This window comes from Hyperolius riggenbachi, chromosome 3 (assembly GCF_040937935.1).
Source record: "Hyperolius riggenbachi isolate aHypRig1 chromosome 3, aHypRig1.pri, whole genome shotgun sequence".
NCBI lineage: Eukaryota > Metazoa > Chordata > Amphibia > Anura > Hyperoliidae > Hyperolius > Hyperolius riggenbachi.
In genome coordinates, this window is record NC_090648.1 from 146,572,063 (window position 1) to 146,594,616 (window position 22,554).

Genomic DNA, 22,554 nt, shown 5'->3' on the forward strand with positions numbered 1-22,554 from the left:
TTTAGCATACCTTAAGCGGCTCAGTTTGTGCTGTGGTTGGAGAAAAGGCTTCCTCTGCATCACTCTCGCATACAGCATCTCCTTGTGTAAAGTGCACTGAATGGTTGAACGATGCACAATGACTCCATCTGCAGCAAGATGATGATGTAGGTCTTTGGTGCTGGTCTGTGGTTTGACTCTGACTGTTCTCACCATTAGTCGTTTCTGTTTATCCGAGATTTTTCTTGGTCTGCCACTTCAAGCCTTTACTTGAACTGAACCTGTGGTCTCCGATTTCCTCAGTATGTTCCTGACTGTGGAAACAAGACAGCTGACATCTCGGAGACAGCTTTCTGTATCTTTCCCCTGAACAGTAATGGTGAACAATCTTTATCTTCAGGTCATTTGAGAGTTGTTTTGAGACCCCTGTATTGCTACTCTTCAGAGAAACTTAAGAGGAGGGAAACTTGCAATTGACCTCCTTAAATACTCTTTCTCATAATTTGATTCACCTGTGTATGTAGGTCAGGGTTCACTGAGCTTACCAAGCCAATTTGAGTTCCAATAATTAGTTCTAAAGGTTTTGGAATCCATAAAATGACAACAGTGCCCAAATTTATGCACCTGCCTAATTTTATTTAAACAATTATTGCGCACATTCTGTAAATGCAATAAACTTCATTTCAATTCTCTCCTATATGATATATTTAACTGACTTTTTTTTAATACAATGATTTTTATTCAAAAATTTTCAGAAAGTTAAACAGTAAGACCTATAAAACAGTAGAAAATATATAATCGATACATGACAGTTCACAAGAATGCTCGTTTATATAATATTAAGCCAAAATATGAATTACAAAATGTTTAAGCAAAAGGATAACTTGTCCTAGAGATCCGAATTAGAGTATCCCATGACCATGTGTTCCTCTTATAGAACCGAAGTTATAATTTGGGATGTAGATAGGTGAACAAAGTTTACTTATTCGGCAGCTAGTGGTATATGGCAAAGGAAGACATGGTTTGGGATAATCAAGCTTTTATTCAAGTGAGATAGTGACTATTTGCAACGATGCTTCCAAATTATAGAAAAGGTCTTTTATTATGAGTATATGTGAACTCGTCAAATCTATATATAGAGGATATTTACAGGAACTGAAGAGAATAGAAGGAGAAGTAAAAGAAGAAAAGAAAAAAGGGGAGAAGAAAAGAAGAAGATAAAGAAATAAGTGGGAAAGAAGCAAGGGAAATTTGTGGCCTGATCTGCCACAAGTTTCCCTGCTCGGTCCTGACCTACCAACCACTCAACAAAAACACCAATCTATCCAGAATGATCCACCAGTATAGATTGACCTTCCTCAGAGAGTACAAAAATTTCCCATCTTCTCCAGGTTAGGTTAAACTTTTCCTCCCTATCTGAAACCCAATATATGACTTGCTCTGATTGTTTCAGAGTTTCTAGTTCCACCTTCCAATGTTGTATAGTTGGGGAGTGAGTGGATTTCCAAAATTTAGGGATTGTGAGGTGTGCGGCAGTGAGGATATGGCGAATCAGAGATTTCTTAAAGGTTTTTGAGGGACAAGCTAAGTTCAAAAGTAAGATATGAGCTGGCTCATTGTTAAAGTGAACCTCCAGACTAAAAATCGACTCAGCAGCACTGAAAAGGCCTGGTGTTTCTTTAACAGTTTCACAGCATCAGAACTTTGTTTCTCTTATACAAGCCTCATTTTTAGCTGCACAGAAGAAAACTGCCCGGGCATTTTTCCCCTGATGCTGTGCAAAGCATGATGGGATTTCTGATGTTGTTCTCGTTCTGCTGTTTTGGTGCAATTTTTTTTTTATTTTTTTACATTTTGAATTTGACATTTGAAGCCTAGCGCGTGCAGCTGGGAGGGGTGATAAGGACACAGGACAGTTGGAACTGTGTCTCCTGCTCCCTGTCACCTCCTTTCAACTAAAAAGATGGCTGCCCCCATGACAAAGATGGCAGCCCCCATGAATCACAAACATTTTCCTGTTCTTTTAAAACAGGGTGGGTAAGAGATTATATTACCTATCTATTCTAATTACCATAACTAATGTAACTTAATGACAGTATGTATGTTTAGGCTGAACTTCCCCTTTAACTACAATATTACTAATAGCTGCTATGATCTTACAGATTTTTGCCCAAAAGGGAATAATTTTAGGACAACCATGCCAGATATGAATCATATCGCCTACCTCACTGCCACACCCCCAACATTGGTCAGATATATTTGGATTATATTTATGAAGTTATTCTGGAGTCTTATTCCCTCATTGTTAATATTTTGTAGGCATTCTCCTGTGCTTGGGCCGAAAGGGAGCATTTATGTGCAAAAGTACAACACTTCGACCAGTCTGCTTCAGAAAGTGACATTTTCAGTTTGTTTTGCCATTCAGTCATAAAAGTAGGAGTGCTATTACAGAAGTGGGAAAGTAGAGAGTTATAGAAATAGGAAATCCTATGTTCTGTAGGGGGATGAGAGAAGCACACATCTTCCAAGTCTGTTACTGATCTAACTGAGAAATCCTTGTCAACTTCTTTTTTAAGGAAATGAGATGGCTGCATATATTCAAAGTATAGATCATCGGGGTCACTAGTTGTCCCAGCTAGAGAGGACAGTGGTATTGGGTTGTCATTTTGTCAGACCTGTTTTAATTTGAGGGTAGGGGTGGATATTTTTCGAAGACGATTAGATTGTGAAATACCAGGCATAAATAAAGGATTATCCCAGATTGGGGTTAACTGACATTTTTTTATCGTAACAACCAACATTTTATACAGGAAAATCGTGAAAATTAATAAGGTTGCCCAAACTTTCGCATCCCACTGTATATAGACAAGTTACTTGTTACAAGTAGTTTTTCATCTCGGATCCGCTTTAAATGGAATATAAATACACTAGAATTCCTTTATAGTTAACTCTAAGGGACCGGAAAAAGTAGTTTACATTATATATCAGAAGTTTACTTTATCAGAAATTGTCGTACTCAAACCTATAATGTATACTATAATACTGCATCTTAATTTAGTCAATAATTGGGAGTAATGTTTTCTTTTCAAAGATTCAGCAAGCGAGCACAGACATTGTCTAAGCTAGATCAAAATGCTCAATATACAGGCATTTGCATGCAGTAATCACCCAACAGCTTGCACAGGAAGCATAGGTCTTATCAGTTAATGTAGGTACAGTACTTTTATAGTGTGCTGCATAGCCTGGATGATACTGTAGCGTTACAGCCATGCACTAGCAAGTCACAGAGGAGCAATTTCCTCACAAGCAATTCCCTCAGTACCATCATTACTGGCAGTGTAATGACACAGATATTCTGCTGTAGGCTTGCTGTGTGGTAATGGCTGCAGGATAGAGATAACAATTACTTGTATATGCTACATTACTATCTATATTGGCAGGTTACAGCCGGAGAATTGTTCTGCCCTATCCGATACATCATTGCATGAGGCCTACCCCTGGTTTGGCTTCTTGGTAAATATTCGACAAGTCAGTGCCAATACAAACGGTGAGTGGAATCTTGGAGCTGAGTTACTTACCACAGTGGTTGTAATATGTGCTTTCTATGGTTGAGGCATAGTGTTCTAAGCTTTCGGTTTGAGATAGTTTTCTCTTATATTTCATTTTCTCATACTTAGATGCCATTCGGATGTTTCATGCAAGTTTATCCAATGCCCATGTACGGATGCCGAGCTACCAGCCTAGTGTGAACAGCATGCTCTTGGATGGACATACGCTTCTTGCTCTGGCAACCAATATGTATGCTCCTGGTGGAATTGATGGGGTAAGGAGTACACAGTTCATACGGATGTCACTGGTTTTACTGTAGTGCTGTATTTGAAGCCTTCTATCTGCATCAGGTATTGGAGCAGCATGAAGAGCCCAGCCTCTGTAAATGGAACATGGATCCCCCGCTGCTAAAGATGGCACTGACGCCCTATCCAAAGCTCCGAGCAGCTCTGTTTCCTCAGTACCCAGCTAACTCTGCATCGCCTCCTGACATCTCCCTCTACCATCTCCTACAGGTTCGCTACACCAATCACTCCAGTAACACTAGGAATTTTCACTAAAGAGACACCTTTTCATTGCTGTTCTTGCTCACTTTCAATACATAATCCATTGAATGATACTTTTAAACTTCCTCAAAGTTGATGGAATGCCTGACATGAAGTGTCTTTATTTTGATGCATTGGTTCCATTGCGTTATACAGTCTGTACAACATAATGTGCAGCATACGAAAACTGGATGGTTTTAATTCTGCTTCTGTTCCACAATGTAAGTTTACCTCTTGCACTGTTCACAGCAGTCCTTTTCTGAACTTAAAGGGAACCTGAAGCAAAGAAAATTATTTAAAAGACACACGACGTAGCTGCAAATGAATATTACATACTAACCTCACCATCAGTATCTCTCTCAGAAGCTCACCATTTTCTTCTTACAGTGATCCCTTCCAGTCCTGACAATATTTTGTCAGAACTGAAATATACCCGGTGCTGTCAGTTATAGATCAGCAGCTGTCAGTTACAACTGAATGTGCAAGGTAATGTCCATGTTTCCCTATGGCTCAAGTTGATGATATTACAGTTTAACAGTGTGCTGACCAGGAAGCTGTTATGGGGTAATGGCCATTTTAACAACTCATCCTCCAGGATGGCTAAAACATGAGAGGAAGCCTGCTCCACCCCAAAGGAAACACCCCCACAATTATTCAATTAGACAGACCATATAGGTCCTCCTCTGCCATAGTCCCTCAGTTTTAGTGTGTTTCCTACACCTGAAGGACACTCTCTGAGGCAGTATAGTACCTGTCTCCTACGTTTTCTTTTCAAGCCTCCTTCCCCCTCCAGCGGACAGAACTGCGTGTTGAGCTCTTCTCGCTTGTGGTGTAGCAGAGAGAGCTCGTGCGTCCATGGGTGGCGGCGGCACGGATGGAGGTCTGATGCTGGCTGTGTCTGCGGGCAGAGTGAGTCTCCTAAGGCGAACGCGTGAGATCTCGCGAGACTTTAACTGTGCACGGAGGGAGGAGGCAGCGTGATGACGCACAGCTGATTCCGCATAAAGCGGAAGTTATTCAGCGTTCCCGGCGCCATTACATGCCGGTCAGTGCTTGCAGAGGAAGGCATGGAGCAGTCAGACGCCTTACCCTCTGAGCCCAGCGGACCTCCGGACGCTACCACACAAGCGGCAGGACAGGTGAGAGTGGACAGACTGGGGTTTTGGGAAGACATTGCCAAAAGTCTGTCCACAAAGAAAACTGCTGTATTTTCTGTGGGGGTCGCTGGGCAAGGTTTATCCTATATTTTCCTGTGTAATCTGCATGTAAGATTTAGCTATCACAGGGCTTATAGGAATATTGTTCTCCATTGTGTTTTTACAGACTTCCTCTTCAATACCTGAGGACCCTGGCCAACCTCAGAAGTCTGTTGACAAGTCCAGGCGCTGCAAATATTGTAATATAAAAATGCCAAAATCTTGGACTAAATCACAGTGTGAAAAATGTATAAAGTCTTCATCTACCCCTAAACCTCCAGACCCTTCGGTAGTTATGATGAACTTTTTGAGATCCATGCGCAAGGAATTTTCCTCCACATTTAAGACATTTAGATCAGTCATGTCTTCTCCGGCTCAGTGGGCTGTACCTCAAGTAACCCCACCCTTGGTGCCGACTCTACCTGTTCCGTCAGGTGTTCAGCCCTCTCCCGCTCCTCCTCTAGACATTCCGGCTAATCTGGGGGGGGGGGGGGGGGAACCCATCGGTCCCCAACCCTCAGGATTATGCGGTTTCTTCTTCCGCTGACTCCTTAGAGGAGGGAGAAGAGAGGAGTGGGCCTGATTCTGACCCAGAAGACGTTCCAAAAAAATTATCCAAATACCTTTTTAACGCTGAGGAAACGTCAGTTACTTGAAGCAGTTTATGAGGCGGAACAACTGGCAGAGCCAGTAGCCTCCTCATCTGCAAGAGATGATATATATTCTGGGTTGGAGAGTTCAGAAGGTAGAACCTTTCCGGTCCATCCAGCTATTCAAAAAGCTATATTATCGCAGTGGGAGGACCCGGAAAAAAGGCTGTATATTCCCAGGTCTTTTAAACGCAGATTTCCCTTTAAAGAGGAAGATATCGCCTTATGGGAGAAATGTCCCAGACTGGATGCTGCTTTATCGCAGTATTCTAAGAATACTGATTTGTCTTTTGAGGACGCAGGGGTCCTGAAAAACCCTATGGACAAAAAAGCTGAAAATTTATTAAAAAGGGCATGGGACTCTATTTCCTTCTCTTTTAAGCCGGCAATCTCAGCTATTTGTCTATCCCGCAACTTAAATAAGTGGCTAGTAGGGCTTAATAAACATTTAGTGGATGGTACGCCTCATGCTACTATCCTAGAATCTTTTTCCGGTGATCGCACGATCGGTGGCGTTCCTAGCGGACGCTGCTACTGAATCCCTAAAATCAGCAGCCAGAGCTCTAGCATTAATCAATACAGCTAGACGGGCCCTATGGCTAAATATATGGTAAGGTGACATAGTCTCTAAACAAAAACTATGTGCAATGAAGTTTGAGGGAGAATAGAAGATATCCTGGAGAGATCGTCTGGTAAAGGCAAAAAGTTTCCAGACAAGAGAAAGAAACAGCCTTTTCGTAAAAACTTTCAAGGCAAAGGACAGTTTAACCAGAGGGAGGCGAAATCGCAGCCCCAGAAAAAGAGATGGACATATAACTCCTCAAAATCAAAAACTCCCTTTCTCTTTAACAAACCAGCCACCTCAAATCCAAGAGAAAATAAGTGACAGGGAACAGGTCGGGGGGAGACTCCTATCATTCAGCCACGTGTGGACAAATATTACCACAAACGAGTTTATTTTGGACCTGCTGAAAACAGGTTACAAAATCGAATTCTCCTCCCGTCCTCCCCAAAACTTTGTCCTTACGGGTCTATCCAAGGACGGGGAAAAAGCATCTGCTCTGCTAGACTCAATAAGTACACTCCTGCAGCAGAATGTGATTACCCGGGTTCCGGCTACCCAATACAGAAGGGGTTTTTACTCCAGAATTTTCATGATACGCAAACCTTCCGGCAAATACAGAATGATTTTAAATCTCAAACAATTGAATCCGTTCATTCAGGAAAAGAAGTTCCGAATGGAGAACATCTTTTCAATAAGGAATCTGATCCCAAAAGAAGCCTTTATGGCGACTTTAGATATCCAGGATGCATATCTACATGTACCGATACACCCGGCATATCAACGCTACCTGAGATTTGCGGTAAGAGTGGGGGATACAATCCACCACTACCAGTACCGAGCCCTTCCCTTTGGGATTTCTTCGGCTCCTCGCATATTTACGAAAATTATGGCAGAAATAACATCTTTTTTGCATCTGCAGAAGATCCAAATAATTCCATATTTGGACGATCTGCTAATGATAGCAGACTCCACGCAGACTCTTTTAAGCCATATAGATCTAACAATCCATTATCTCTCCCAGCTGGGTTGGCTTGTGAATTACGACAAGTCAATGTTGATCCCAACCCAGAAAGTGAAGTTTCTGGGTTTTTGGGTGGATTCAATAAACAAAATTTTTCTGTTACCGGAAGACAAGCAATTAAGCCTGATTCTCAGAGTACGGGACTTCAGAGCACAGCCAAGAGTATCCCTGAGGGAGACTCTTTCTTTGTTAGGCTTGATGACTTCAACGATCCCGGGGGTAATCTGGGCACAATTTCATTCCCGCATTCTTCAGGAATGGTTCCTAACAGTTTGGGACAAATCCAGGGAGAGTCTGGATCAGTCCTATTCGCTTCCACCCTGTGTGATCTCATCCCTCCTTTGGTGGGAGGAGGTCACGAACCTCAATCAGGGTCGCTTATGGAATCCGCCAGTTCAGAAGAGGATATATACGGACGCCAGTCTAGATGGCTGGGGAGCCCATCTAGAGCATGTCCAAGCTCAGGGACAATGGACTCCAGATATTCAAGTCAAATCTTCCAACTTCAGGGAGCTCCTGGCAGTAAAATTGGCGCTGCTCAGATTTCTCCCGATCATACAAAATTGCCATGTAACCGTGTTATCAGATATGGTAACCGTATCTTACATTCAAAAGCAAGGAGGGACGAGGTCAAAAGATCTAAGGGATTTAGCGCTACAAATTTTACAGATAGCAGAAATATATCTGCAAACGATCTCGGCGGTGCATATAAAGGGCTCTCTAAATATTTTAGCAGATCGACTAAGCAGAGAGCCATGCACGGAAGCGGAATGGTCTCTCAACAAACAGGTATTCGACCTGATAGTAACTCAGTGGGGACAGCCGACAGATCTGGATCTGTTCGCGTCACCACAGAACGCAAAAGTCAAAACGTTCTTTTCACTTCATCCCTCGTCCAACCTTGCACACCTGGATGCTCTAGCGGTACCATGGCCGAAGGACCTTCTATATGCATTTCCTCCCTTCAACTTGATAGCGAAAGCCCTGTGGAAAATAGAGCGGGAGTCAGCTCTAGTAATTTTTGTGGCCCCCCCACTGGCCGAGGAGAGTATGGTTTTCGAAAATACTTCAACTCTCTATACAGGGACCTTTGTTTCTACCTCCCAGGGTGGACCTTTTGTCTCAAGCCGAGACTTTGCACCCGAACCCTCAGAAATTTGCCCTAGCGGCCTGGCTCTTGAAGGGGAATCTCTGAAGTTAAGCGGATTCTCCAAAAGAGTTATTTCTACGTTAGTCAATTGCCATAAGTTGACGACACGTAAAATTTATTGTAAAGTTTGGAGGGTATTTGCTTCTTGGAAGAAAAGAAAAAGCATAAAAGAAACTACAATACCGAGTATCTTGGAATTTTTACAAGATGGTGTTGAACTAGGACTAGCCACTAGCACATTAAGAGTCCAGGTTGCGGCTCTATCCTTTTTTCTTAATTTCAAATTAGCCAAGGAACAGGCAGTTATTGATTTTCTAAAAGCAGTATCCAGATCGAGACCAATCCTGTCAAAATTATTTCCTCCCTGGGACTTAAGTTTGGTTTTGAATTATTTAACTGAGTCTCCTTTTGAGCCCCTCAACTCAATTTCGATAAAATGGCTAACTCTAAAGGCGGCTTTCTTAGTCGCCATAACGTCGGCACGTAGGGTTGGGGACATTCAGGCCCTTTCAATAAAGGACCCATACATGACTGTGTTTCCCGATAGAATAGTCTTTAGAACAGATCCTACGTACCTCCCTAAAGTATCTTCGGCCTTTCATAGATCTCAAGATATTATTATTCCATCCTTTTGTGATCCTCCTTCCAATGAAAAAGAGGGAAAATTTAACAAGTTGGATGTCAGGAGAATTCTACTGTCCTATCTGGAAGCCTCAAAGCCTTTCAGAAGATCTAATCACTTGTTTGTAGCTTTCGCAGGGTCAAGGAAAGGGTTACAAGTTTCAAAAAGTACTATAGCGAGGTGGATTAGAGAGGTTATCACCTTAGCCTATGCCAAGGCAGGACAGTCTATTCCCCAAGCTGTGAATGCACATTCTACCAGATCCCTGGCTACCTCCTGGGCTGAAAGATCAGGGGCCTCTTTAGAACAGATCTGTAAAGCGGCAACCTGGTCTAGTCATCAGACTTTTGTGAAGCATTATAGAGTCGACCTACTATCAGCTCAAGACTTATCTTTTGGGAGAAAAGTTCTACAAAACATCATCCCTCCCTAAGGTAACTTTATTAGACTTCTCGTTGGTCTCTCATGTTTTAGCCATCCTGGAGGATGAGTTGTTAAAACCCTGTTAGAACTTACCGGTAGCGGTATTTCAACGAATCCTCCAGGATGGCTACCTTAGTTCCCTCCCTATCTTGGGAGATATTAGATTAATTATTATGCATACATATGGTAGTATTGTTCTTACTTTATGGGGTCCTCCTAGGTTGTACTCTATATTTACTGAGGGACTATGGCAGAGGAGGACCTATATGGTCTGTCTAATTGAATAATTGTGGGGGTGTTTCCTTTGGGGTGGAGCAGGCTTCCTCTCATGTTTTAGCCATCCTGGAGGATTCGTTGAAATACCGCTACCGGTAAGTTCTAACAGGGTTTTTAAAATGGAGGACAGAGAAATCCATTGATCACAGTGGACAAAAGGGACGCAGGAGAGGAGAAAGAGATTGAGCAGTAGACTACACAGGAGGGTAAGTATGTCATGTGTATGGTTATTTTTACTTTTTTATTTTCAGTTCAGGTTCTCTTTCAGCTAGATGCCCAATGAAAGGTAGATTGTGTTGATCACCCAACAAAATAATCGGTCTGCATGCTGCAACCAGGCTCCTATTCACTATCATTAGGATTTACATGGATCGATCCTGATAACCTTCAGGGCTCAGACACACTATAAGGGCTTTTCTAAGCGCTTTTTGGCCTCCAGAGCTTTCTGAGAGCTCTTTAAAAAACCGCTCCCATTGACTTACATTAAAATCGCTGTAAAATCGCGTGATTTTACCACGATTTTAATGTAAGTCAAAGGAGCGTTTTTTAAAAAGCTCTCAGAAAGCTCTGGAGGCCAAAAAGCGTTCAGAAAAGCCCTTATAGTGTGTCTGAGCCCTTAATGATTGCAGGCCTGCTGCAAGCCTGGTGGAAATAGCTATGTGCAGCAGTCTTATGAATATTTTATTCAGCCACTTGTGCCTACTGTTCACTCTGCAGATTAATACTAGCATAAAGCCTCAGCACTTTTTAGCTGGTAAAGCCTGCTTTAACCACTTAAGGACCGGGCTGTGTTTTAGAGATCTGTGCTGCGTGGGCTCTGCAGCACAGATCGTGAATACAGCAGGGCGATCAGACTTCCCCCCCCCCCCCTTTTTTCCCCCACTAGGGGGATGACCTGCTGGAGGGGTCTTATGGCCGAGCGCGGGGGGGGGCTCCTCAAAGCCCCCCTCCGCAGCGTTTTCCGCCCTCCCTACCTCTTCCGCCCTCTCGCTCTGGCTGTGCTGTGCGCGGGACGGATATCCGTCCTGCGCATTGTAGGATAGGCTTCAGCCTATCAAATGACGGCGATCCCCGGCCAATCAGAGGCAGCAGCGCAGTTTGATGTAAACAGCAGGGATTTCTTCCCCGCGTGTTTAAATTTTGCCGGCGAGCCGCGGACGGCGGCTCTCCGGCTGTTCACGGAGACACCCTCCGTGAACTGACATGGAAAGGCCGTTTTCATGGTAACCCACTTAAGACCTGCTGACGCCTATGGGCGTTAGCTGGTCGTTAAGTGGTTAATGCGTCTTAATTACAGAGGCCAAAACACTACCAGGGGGTCAGATGGGCTGTAACCACTAAATGTGGTCATTATTGTGAACGTAACTCAATATTGGCTTCATTTTTTTTTCTTAAAGCGCACCTGAACTCAGAACGTCCTCTCTGCTCTAAAAGATATGCAACAGCACAATAACCTTCAGAGAAACCAATTTCTTTATTACAGCTAATACAAATCCTGCTATGAATCTGCAGTGTGTCTTCCTGCTTTCAGGAAAGCAGACATAGGGCTACAAATTAGCACTTCTGTTGTGGCAGAGGATATTCCTGAGCTGACACAGCTGAATAGATCAAATTACAGTTGTGTTTAGTAACAGATGAGGGGGAATTAGACAGGCCAAAGTCTCTAAATACATACAGGGTGCATTTCTCTTTGTTTTCCTTCTGTGCTGTGCAAGAGTTCAGGTCCACTTTAAACTAGCTTTGTCATCTGAAAGAAGATCTCCTCTTTTTTGTTCTGGAAAACAATGCAAAAATGTTTAGGGGAAACTAATGCAGCCAAATGAATTTCAGTTTTATGGCCACCTAAGTAAAGTAACCCTAACACCAGCTGCCTGGAGATACTGCACTTTGGGCGGCATATAGTGATTATAGTTAGCACTGTCTTATGAAACAAGCCAGTCTTTTCCCGTGGTTTACAGATGCTTTTTAGTAAAGTGATCACATACTATGTCTGCACCTGTCTTTTAGTGTTTTTGTCATTTGCCTTTTAAATGTCCTACTATTGCCTTTCTGTGCTAATGCATCAACTTCAATGTTCTTTGCAGTCATTGCCACCATTCCATCCAGCACATTTCTTCACGTGGCAGCATACAAACTCTTTGGCAGCAGCAGGTAAGCCATTTGTTGTATAGATATCCAGCTGGTTTAGCTGGGCTATACAATAATGATGGAATGTCTGTTTTATTTCAGATAGTATCATGGGGCTTCCGCACTGCTCCTGCCCACAGCTGGTCAGTAAACTCTCAGCAGAAGAGGAGCTGGATGTCTTCTTCTATTTGCGGAGTGGCCGTCCAGCAGTGGCGTTCTCCAACTTCCTTGTGCATCAGCTACTGAAAAGCAAAGTTCCTGAACAGTTGTAAGTAATCTGTTCTGTTACACGGAATGAGGATGAAGGTCTTGCCAGATTATGAGTGCTAGCTATAAAGGCAGCTTAGCCTTGCAGCCGGCTGTGGCTCAGTGGCGGGCTAGAACTGTTGGTAACTGCTGGTCTTTGGGATCAATTCAGCCTTTGAGTTTAGATAAAACTGAAATTCCATCATAGCCTCCCTGGTGGTATGGAAGAACTTGATTCATCTAGTGCAAAATAGCTGAAAACTGTATGGACAAGTCAGGCTCAACCAGCCGGTGCTCCAACGTTTTGTCCTACATTGTCAAAATGACCTACGCTAATGACAGAATAATGGAGAACTCCATCGAGGTGACCTACAAATCGAAATATCCTTCTATGGATATAGGGAGATTGTTTATGAGTTTCACTGTATTTTATTGCTATTAAGATAATAATGGAAATAAGTATGAAAATGTAGCAGAAATAGATGATTCATCTATGCTCAGGGCGGCTGCACGGACCCTAGAAAGGAGCCTGCTCATTGGGACACACTTGCCGCTGCACTCCCTCCAGCCACAGGCTATTACTCTGCACACCCGTAGGGTAATCCAATGAGGGGAAATTAGAAAACCTAAATGCACATGTGCAGAGTGGGCGTGGAAAGTACTGAGCACGCGCAGAAGGGAAAGTAGGCAAAATCGACGCGTAGGTCAAAACGTTGGAGCACCGGTCTAAGGCAGGGTTCTGTTTTTTACATGCATATTTTGCATTAAAATTTGTGTTGTTACGCAGGGGCCCCAACCGTCCCGGATTCGGCGGGACTGTCACGGGTTGGGGGAGGGGTCCCGCTGTCACGGGATACCCCCCTTGTGTCCCGGCAGGCAGAGAGAGAAAAAAAAGATCGAGGCACCAGCCGCGCGGACAGCCGCTGAAGTGTAATGCGGCGGGGTGCACAGCCGACATCAGTCCTCCCTCCCTCCCTCCCTCTCCATCATGGCCCCCCGTGAGTCCCTATATGAAATGCAGAGAGATCGTGCGCAGGAGTGTTTAGCTTACATTACTGTTCGGTGACCGGCTTCCTACTTCCTGTTTCCCATGACGCGAAACAGGAAGTAGGAAGCCGGTCATTGAACAGTAATGTAAGCTAAACACTCCTGCGCACAATCTCTCTGCATTTCATATAGGGACTCACGGGGGGCCATGATGGAGAGGGAAGGAGGGAGGGAGGACTGATGTCGGCTGTGCTCCCCGCCGCATTACACTTCAGCGGCTGTTCGCGTGGCTGGTGCTTCGATCTTTTTTTTTTTTTTCCTCTTCTGCCCACTGGCACCCTCCAATCGACTCCCACAGAGTGCCACGCACCCTCCAATCCCATAGTTCCCAACTGTCCCTTTTTCGGAGCCCTGTCCCTCTGTCCCCTTTTCACCCTCATTTGTCCCTCTTTCTATATAAATATGTATATTAATATGCCAAAAATGTGATTGACTCTAAACTTTATTTCCATCCTTTAAATTGATATATTATTAATTTTAAAATGTTACTATGAAGCAAAATGACCCAGGATAGAAAGGACCACTGTGGTTTGAATTATAAAACAACATATTTTACTTATGAAATGTTTACGGTATGCGTGACTAGGGGGCGTGATGAGGGGTGTGACAGGGGCGTGGCTTAAGTGTCCCTTTTTCTCATCTCAAAAAGTTGGGAGGTATGGGCACATTTTTGCGTGCTCTGGAAGCATTCTCACACAAACGTGAATTTTAATGTAAAAAAAAAAAACACGTCATGAAGATTAATGAAACCACTTTGCACAGAATTCCAGCTGAAATTAAACACTGGAGGGGGGGAGGGGGCGTTGTTAAAATGGGATTATACTCCCAAAACCAACATTTAAGTAACTACCTTGAAGTAGTTATTTGAAAGCATTCCCACACATTTCATGGGTGTAGAAACCTTTATTTACACTGCAGAGAGCAGGAGAAGCTTGCTTATCTCTTGTCACTTGCAAATGTAATCATTGCTGGCTGAAGCTCTTTGAGACATCTTTCTACACTCTACCCCCCCCCCCCCCCATCTGCTGAAGTGACTTAGTGGTTGCTAGGGTGATGTCTGTTCAGCAAAGGGAGGAGGGGCAGAGTGAAAACACATTCCTCAGAGAGCTTCTGCGGGCAATGGTTACATTTGCATTTGCCAAGCAGCTTCTCCTGCTTTCTTCAGTGAAAATAAAGGTTTTTACACAAAGGGAATGTATGGGAATGCTTTTAAATGTTCATTTATGTAACTAAGAGTAGTTATTGAAATTTTAGCTTGGGGAATATAATTGCACTTTAGGGTAAAAGATGTTATTAATACCTGGCACTGAAGATTATCCAGTGAGAGATGGAAGCTAGTGTAGAATGCTGTTTATTTTAGTTAATGGTGTCTGTCTTGTATTATATACCTATTGCAAGTCTACTACAACATTTCATAGCTAATGTGTTCACCTGAGCCCCGTGAATCAGTGTCCCATTTTCATGATGGTTTCCTACTTTGTCTTGCAGAATTCAGCGAGCTGTTAAGGATGTCTACTCATTGGCTCTGTCCTGTTTTAGCGTCCCTTCAATCATTGCATCCTGTGTTTCTTTTCTTGAATTGCTTGGAGTCAGTAGTCACAAGCTACGTGTGGATGTCTTTGTGGCCAATCTCATCTTAAAACATTCTACTTCTCAGCAGGAGGCTGAGGGACACAAGTCTAACATGCACGAATTAGGTATTCAACCTGTTTGTCATGGTTCCTGTCACATACATGGGCTGTCGCTAAGGTATTTTTATTAATGTGTGTCATTGTTCACTCTTCTGGTGTGATGGAAATACAACACTACAGTAACGGCCGCTTTAATATTCCTTGCTTTTCATTAGCCTTTAAAGCGAGATTGTCACCCACAAAATCAAGTTCCATTTACCCACTACTCTGTCTTTATTCTGTAGTCTACATGCAGTCTGCATTACAAGCACACTGAGGGGGGGGGGGGGGGGGGGGGGGACTGGCACATCTTGGGATAGTATGACTGTCCCTGCTGCTTTAAAGCTCTAATTCACCCTCCAGGTTGTGGTTTTTTTTATGAATTTGATATTTACTTTTTGCAGTAAATATATTTAACATATCTGGCTGCTGGTTTCCACGTCGATCCTCTAGCTCCTTTTTGCCAGCAGAGTGGCAGATCCGCCCCCACTACGTGAGCAGGTCACCTGACTCCATCCACCTCCAACTGAAGATTAAAGAGACTTCTACCTAGATATCCCCACTGCTTGTCCCTAGCTCCACCCACAAAATGGTACAACTTTTGATAATAAGTGGAAATAATAATTCCCCAGTTTAATGTTGCTTTGGGCTTATTTCCTCGCCCAGCACAAAAGGAAATACTAACTAAACCGGGCAGCAGCAAGTCATGTGATCATTGTCCATTGCTGAGGTTTATGGAGACAATTATAAATTTTATCTGGAAATATACTTTGTTTAATTATGCGTGTTCATTTGCATCATTTAAAGGGGACCTTAACTGAGGGTGATTTTGAAAGCTTTAGGCCCCGTTCATATTACCAAACGCAGATGGCCGTGCGATCGGAACGCAACGCATATGAACACATGTCATCTGCGTTTGCATGCTTTGCGTGGCTGATACCCATTCACTGTAGTGAATGGGTTAGCCGCGCGTGTCGGGAAAAAATGCGTGCAGCATGCGTTCCCGGACCGCACTGGTCCAGAACGCATGCAGTGTAAACATCAGACAGTGCAGTCTATGCACTTTCTGATGTCGTGCGTGTCGGCCTCCTGCATGCGTTGCCGAAATATAGACGACAACACATGCAATGTGAATGGGGCCTCACTGAACACTTCCTTTTAAAATGATACTTGCTTGGCTATTGTGCAAATGTATTTCTCTGTCTTTTATGCTTTTGAGTCATTGACCCATGAAATGTATGCAGATGAGGTGTTGTGACTCCCATTGCAGCTCCATATGTCTGGATAGAAAACGCTATTTTCTCAATGGATTGTTTTCTGTTTTTGTTTCAGCTCAGAGATTGGAAAAACTAGTGGACAATGAGTCTGAGGCTGCCAAAGACCTTTTACTTAGCTTGGAGGAGGTTGTGGCTGCCAGTTTACAAGAAGAAAGCAGGTAGGATTCATTAAAACATAGACAAAGTACCAAAGGAAAAAGACCATCACAGGTTGAGAGAAAGCAACAATAGAAAGTTGTCTCACACTCTCTAATGGTAAGGCCACAATATTGCATAATGGTAAGGCCACAATATTGCAGTAGGATTGCTTCAGTAAATACGAGAGGATGAGGCCCACCTCAAATCAAATACTGTACTTCATTTGGAATCAGAATTTTATTTCGAAACAATAACCAAGAAACCAATGTTTTGAGACCCTTTATCAAGGCAAGACTAGCTCAATGGCTGCTCGCACGCTGCACATCGCAGCTGTAAGTGCATTGAGGTAATCCTACCCATTACAGTGTACTGTCTCTATGTTTTAGCAGAGCGGCAGACAGACCATTGCCATTGAGCAATTCTTGCCGTGAGGGACCCGGCGTGCTCTCAAAACACTGGCTTCTTTGTTATTGTCTTGAAATTAAATTATGATTCCAAAGGAATTGTCAGTATTTGATTGTTTGAAAGAGAGGTCTAACGAAACATTTTCCTCTGTCTATACTACAGAGATAAGAGAGCTCAAATGCAGGGCAGTTTCTATGCTAAATTGCACACAGAGTGAGGGTGTAAAAATTGCGACCCCTTCCCCCCCCCACCCCTGTGGACTCGCGAACCCTTACTCTTTAGGGACAGTCACACTTCCACAGGTCACAAGCAGATCTACCTACTTACTAGTGACCGCTCATCCAGGAGGAAGCAGGGACCAGGAAATCACACAGACGAAGAGAGCCCGGAAAGCTGACTCCTCCATGGGCGCCGCGCACTGACAGCCTGCAGTACCACTACAGGACATCAGGTGTCATCATGCGGTGGTGACGTGATGATGACTTGATGTCTGATACAGGCAGCCCAGGAGGAGTCAAGGAAGGCGATTGCACTGGTAATCTTCATCTTCCATTTGGCTGCACCGCGCGTCACCAACTTCCTAGCGGTTATCACCTTTTGCCTGCACCCCCTTCTACTACTTGCAGGTCTGTGCCCAGGGCGCCCTGCCCGCACTGCCCAGGAAACGGCCCTGATCAGCAGCTTTACTGGGGGTATCTGCCAGTGTCCTATTTGTTGCCAATTGCCTCACAGGCCACAGTGCCAATGCAACACACTTTTCCTCTTTTACTTAGAATTAAAGGGACTCTGAGCAGTGCAAAAACTATGGAAAGATGCATATCATTTTAAAGCTCTCTTTCTCCTTTTTCCAATGATATATAAACCGCCACCCTACGCCTTTTAGTTTTAGCTATTTTCGCCATTGAAATTGCAGCGGCCACGATTTCGATTGTAAAAATAGAGAAAACTAAAAGGCGTAGGGCGACGATTTAGGGGACGTCAGAAAGAGAGCTTTAAAATGATATCCATCTTTCCATAGTTATCTTGTATTACACAGGGCGACTTTTTCTCAAATTCAGCAGCTGCATTCAGCAGAATGGAGCTGCTGACTTTAGGAAAAAGTCGCCCTGTGTAATACAATGTAACTATGGAAACAGTGGCGGACACAGCCAGCAGTGGGCCCCTGTGCAAAATTGTAATTGTGGGCCCCCTATGACCTGCGTCGCGCATAGCGCGCCGCGGCAAAAAATAGTGGATAGAACCTGCGCCGCGGCCAAAAAATGGGCGTGGCAATGACCGGATGAGGGCGGAGCTAACTGTAACTTAAAGCGAACCCGGGGTGAGGGTTTATTTCCTTTTAAACAATACTAGTTGCCTGGCGGCCCTGCTGATCTATTTGGCTGCAGTAATAAACTGAATTACACCAGCAACAAGCATGCAGCTAATCTTCTCAGTTCTGACAATATTGTCAGAAACCCCTGACCTGCTGCATGCTTGTTCAGGGTCTATGGTTGAAAGAATAAGAGGCAGAGGACCAGCACGGCAGCCAGGCAACTGGTATTGCTTAAAAGGAGAGAAATATGGCAGCCTCAATATTATTCTCACCTCAGGTTCCCTTGAAAAGTGCAACGCAAAGACAGTGGGCCCAAGTTTTGGTGACCCTTTCCCCAGAAAATTCACATAATTGTGCAGGTTTTCTCAAGAAAATACACATATATGCCCAGAAAATACGTGCAATCATGTCGGCAGATATGCCCAGAAAATACGTGCAATCAAGTCGGCAGATATGCCCAGAAAATACGTGCAATCAAGTCGGCAGATATGCCCAGAAAATACGTGCAAACAAGTCGGCAGATATGCCCAGAAAATACGTGCAAACAAGTCGGCAAATATACCCAGAAAATACGTGCAAACAAGTCAGCAGATATGCCCAGAAAATACGTGCAATCATGTCGGCAGATATGCCCAGAAAATACGTGCAATCATGTCGGCAGATATGCCCAGAAAATACATGCAATCATGTCGGCAGATTTGCGAAGAAAATACATGCAATCATGTGGCAGACCTGCCCAGAACATACACCTGCTAATATAAATAAAACAAAAACATTTACTCACCTGCAGCAGCAGACCTCCTGTCCCAGCCTCCATCCGGCGCGCAGCTCCCATGGGTGGTTGGGTGGATAGGTAGCCTAGTGGGTGGGTGGGTTGGTAGCCTGGTGGGTGGGTGGGTAGGTAGCCTGGTGGGTGGGTAACTAGCCCGGTAGGTACGTAGGTAGCCCGGTGGGTGGGTAGGTAGGTAGCCTGGTGGGTGGGTGGGTAGGTAGGTAGCCTGGTGGGTGGGTTGGTAACTAGCCCGGTAGGTAGCCGGGTGGGTGGTTAGGTAGGTAGCCTGGTGGGTTGGTAACTAGCCCGGTAGGTAGCCGGGTGGGTGGTTAGGTAGGTAGCCGGGTGGGTGGTTAGGTAGGTAGGAAGCCTGGTGGGTGGGTAGGTAGGTAGTCGGGTGGGTGGTTAGGTAGGTAGCCGAGTGGGTAGGTAGGAAGCCTGGTGGGTGGGTAGGTAGCCTGGTGGGTAGGTAGGTAGCCGGGTGGGTGGGTAGGTAGCCTGGTGGGTGGGTAGATAGGTAGCCTGGTGGGTGGGTAGGTAGCCTGGTGGGTTGGTAACTAGCCCGGTAGGTAGCTGGGTGGGTGGTTAGGTAGGTAGCCGGGTGGGTGGTTAGGTAGGTAGCCGGGTGGGTAGATAGGTAGGTAGCCTGGTGGGTGGGTGGGTAGCCGGGTGGGTGGGTAGGTAGCCTGGTGGGTGGGTTGGTAACTAGCCCGGTAGGTAGCCGGGTGGGTGGTTAGGTAGGTAGCCGGGTGGGTGGTTAGGTAGGTAGCCGGGTGGGTGGTTAGGTAGTTGGGTGGGTGGTTAGGTAGGAAGCCTGGTGGGTGGGTAGGTAGCCGGGTGGGTAGGTAGCCGGGTGGGTGGTTAGGTAGTTGGGTGGGTGGTTAGGTAGGAAGCCTGGTGGGTGGGTAGGTAGCCGGGTGGGTAGGTAGGTAGGAAGCCTGGTGGGTGGTTAGGTAGTCGGGTGGGTAGGTAGGAAGCCTGGTGGGTAGGTGGTTAGGTAGCCGGGTGGGTAGCTATCCGGGTGGGGGGCCCGACTCCTATCCTCCCTCCCTCCCTTCTTCACCTCGGGGGGCCCCCTCCCGATATGCGCGGCGGGAGAGCGAGCGGCAAATGCAGGAAGTCTTCAGGGCTCTCCAGGCATCCGCTAGAGGCCCAGCCGCTGAGTCTCCAATATGTCTCCAACTGGAGACATATTGGAGACTAAGCGGCTGGGCCTCGAGCCCTGAAGACTTCCTGCATTTGCCGCTCGCTCGCTCGCTCTCCCGCCGCGCATATCGGGAGGGGGGCCCCCCGAGGTGAGGGAGGGAGGGAGGATAGGAGTCGGGGGGCCCCCCGGGGGAATAAAATAATTAAAAAAAATATATAAAAAAAAAAAATACTTAATGGGCCCCTGAAGAAAACTGAACTTCAGGGGCCCTCATGCGGCGGCACGGCCTGCACGGCCGTATGTCCGCCACTGTATGGAAAGATGGATATCATTTTAAAGCTCTCTTTCTGACGACCCCTAAATCGTCACCCTACGCCTTTTAGTTTTCTCTATTTTCGCGATCGAAATCGCATCCGCGGCAATTTCAATTGCGAAAATAGCGAAAACTAAAAGGCGTAGGGCGGCGATTTATATATTATTGAAAAGAGGAGAAAGAGAGCTTTAAAATGATATGCATCTTCCCATAGTTTCTGCACTGCTCAGAGTCCCTTTAACCACTTTGAATCCCTTGCTACGCTTATCTACTCCCCACAAAACTTCATCTGAAGATCAGGGGAGTAGATAGGCGTACTTGTGGTAAACAGTGTGCTGTATGTCCAATAAGCTATCTGATTATGTATATAGGGTATAATTTTAACCGTGACAAGTGAGAGAATAGATTTTGTGGTGTTTGACAACTGAGGGCTAAGTCATGTGATATTTTTTTTTACCGGAAAACTGAATGAAAAACAATAAAACTGTTGTTTTCATGTACTCTGTACCCCCAAATAAATACTTGTAAAAACAACAAAAGTGACAGCATTGAAAAGAGAATACATAGTTACCCTAAGGACTTGGCTTTTAAAATATGTATGCCATGAGAGTGTATTACTGTTAATCATGAAGATAAGGGCTTTTAATTACTGATAGAGTACAATGAGAAAACAAAAAACACAAACCAGAAACTAATATATTATCGCCATACATTGTACTAGGAACATTATTTAAATGTTGAGATAACCAGGACAAATGAGCAAATACAATGTGTGGGTTTTACCTATGGTAACATTGTTTATTTGAAAACTATAGTGGATGGAAATAGAGAAATAGTGTATTTTTTCTTTTTTTTCTCATTTTTCCCTTTAAAATGCACAGATAATAACATAATTACTAAAAGCAAATATCACCCTGACAAAGCATAATTTGTGGCAAAAAAAACAAGATATAGATCATTTACATCTGATGAGTAGCAATAAAGTTATTGGTGAATGAATGGGAGGAGCGCTGAAATGTGAAAATTGCTCTGGTTTTTAAGCAAAAAACCCTGTGGTGCTGAAGTGGTTAAGTTATGCTGCTGTGATAACTTACCAAATTCAAAATTAATTTAGATTAGTGATGACATGATTCTCCTACTGGATTCATTAAAGTAGAAACCACAGGATTTAGGTTATTTAATGTCTGAAACTATTCAATACCATAATATGTTTACAGTACTCATTCACGCCTATTTAAATATGCTGGGGCTCGCCTACAAATATAAGTACACAAACACTTTTATTTCCATTTTCCCCAGCAAACCTCCCTGCAATGGCTTATGGATCACACTTTTACAGTTCTGTTTCCTTCATCACATTCCGGTAAGCTCAGCCTATCTGAGGAACTTTGCGCAGAAGCAGGATTGGCTGCAGCTTCTTGTTCATGCAAACTCCCAGGATCAGGCAAGTATGCTCAGAGACATTATTATTATTATTTATTTATAAAGCGCCAACATATTCTGTAGCGCTGTACAATGTAAGAAAACAAACAAGGGATACATAATGATAGACAATGATATACATCAATTATGAACGCTGGTACAAAATACAGAACAGGTGATTACAATAGCAAATTTAACATGATGAGTAAAATGTATAAATGTATAACAGAGTGCAAGCAATAAAAATAACATTCCATGACACAAAAAGGGTGAGAGCCCTGTCCTTGGGAGCTTACAATCTAAAGGAATGGGGTGGAAACAAGAGGTGGGGGAGGTATACAGTATATGTACAGGCAGTGCGTGATTAGATTATTTAGTGAGGAGTAAATGTAGATGTGAGGTTGAAGGGTGCATGGCCTAAGCTAGAGAATATGCTTGTCAGAAAAGGTGGGTTTCGAGGGAGCGTTTAAAGATTTCAAAGGTGGCAGAGTGGCGGATGATCTGTGGAAGGGCATTCCATAGGAGGGGTGAGGCACGTGAGAAGTCTTGTACCCGTGAATGTGAGGAGGTAATTGTAGAAGAGGCTAAAAGAAGCTTGTGTGCAGATCTGAGATTGCGGTTGGGTTGATATCTGGAAACTAGTGAGATGTACAGGAGAGAGAGATTGTGGAGAGCTTTATAGGTTAGGGTTAAGAGTTTGAA

General features: G+C 44.2%; 2 protein-coding genes across 2 annotated transcripts in view; one reads left to right on the top strand and one right to left on the bottom strand.

Moving 5' to 3' along the window:
- The window catches only part of CIAO2A (cytosolic iron-sulfur assembly component 2A), a 142,498-nt gene that overhangs the window by 55,215 nt on the left and 64,729 nt on the right, over positions 1 to 22,554 (bottom strand). The window lies entirely within an intron of this gene.
- SPG11 (SPG11 vesicle trafficking associated, spatacsin) overlaps positions 1 to 22,554 on the top strand; it is a 90,243-nt gene that overhangs the window by 31,992 nt on the left and 35,697 nt on the right. Inside the window, exons 18-25 of the mRNA XM_068275076.1 lie at positions 3,420 to 3,526; positions 3,657 to 3,802; positions 3,879 to 4,043; positions 12,061 to 12,127; positions 12,206 to 12,371; positions 14,885 to 15,093; positions 16,399 to 16,501; positions 21,730 to 21,874. Of these exons, the coding sequence (XP_068131177.1) occupies positions 3,420 to 3,526; positions 3,657 to 3,802; positions 3,879 to 4,043; positions 12,061 to 12,127; positions 12,206 to 12,371; positions 14,885 to 15,093; positions 16,399 to 16,501; positions 21,730 to 21,874 (1,108 nt within the window). The remainder of the gene's footprint in view (positions 1 to 3,419; positions 3,527 to 3,656; positions 3,803 to 3,878; positions 4,044 to 12,060; positions 12,128 to 12,205; positions 12,372 to 14,884; positions 15,094 to 16,398; positions 16,502 to 21,729; positions 21,875 to 22,554) is intronic.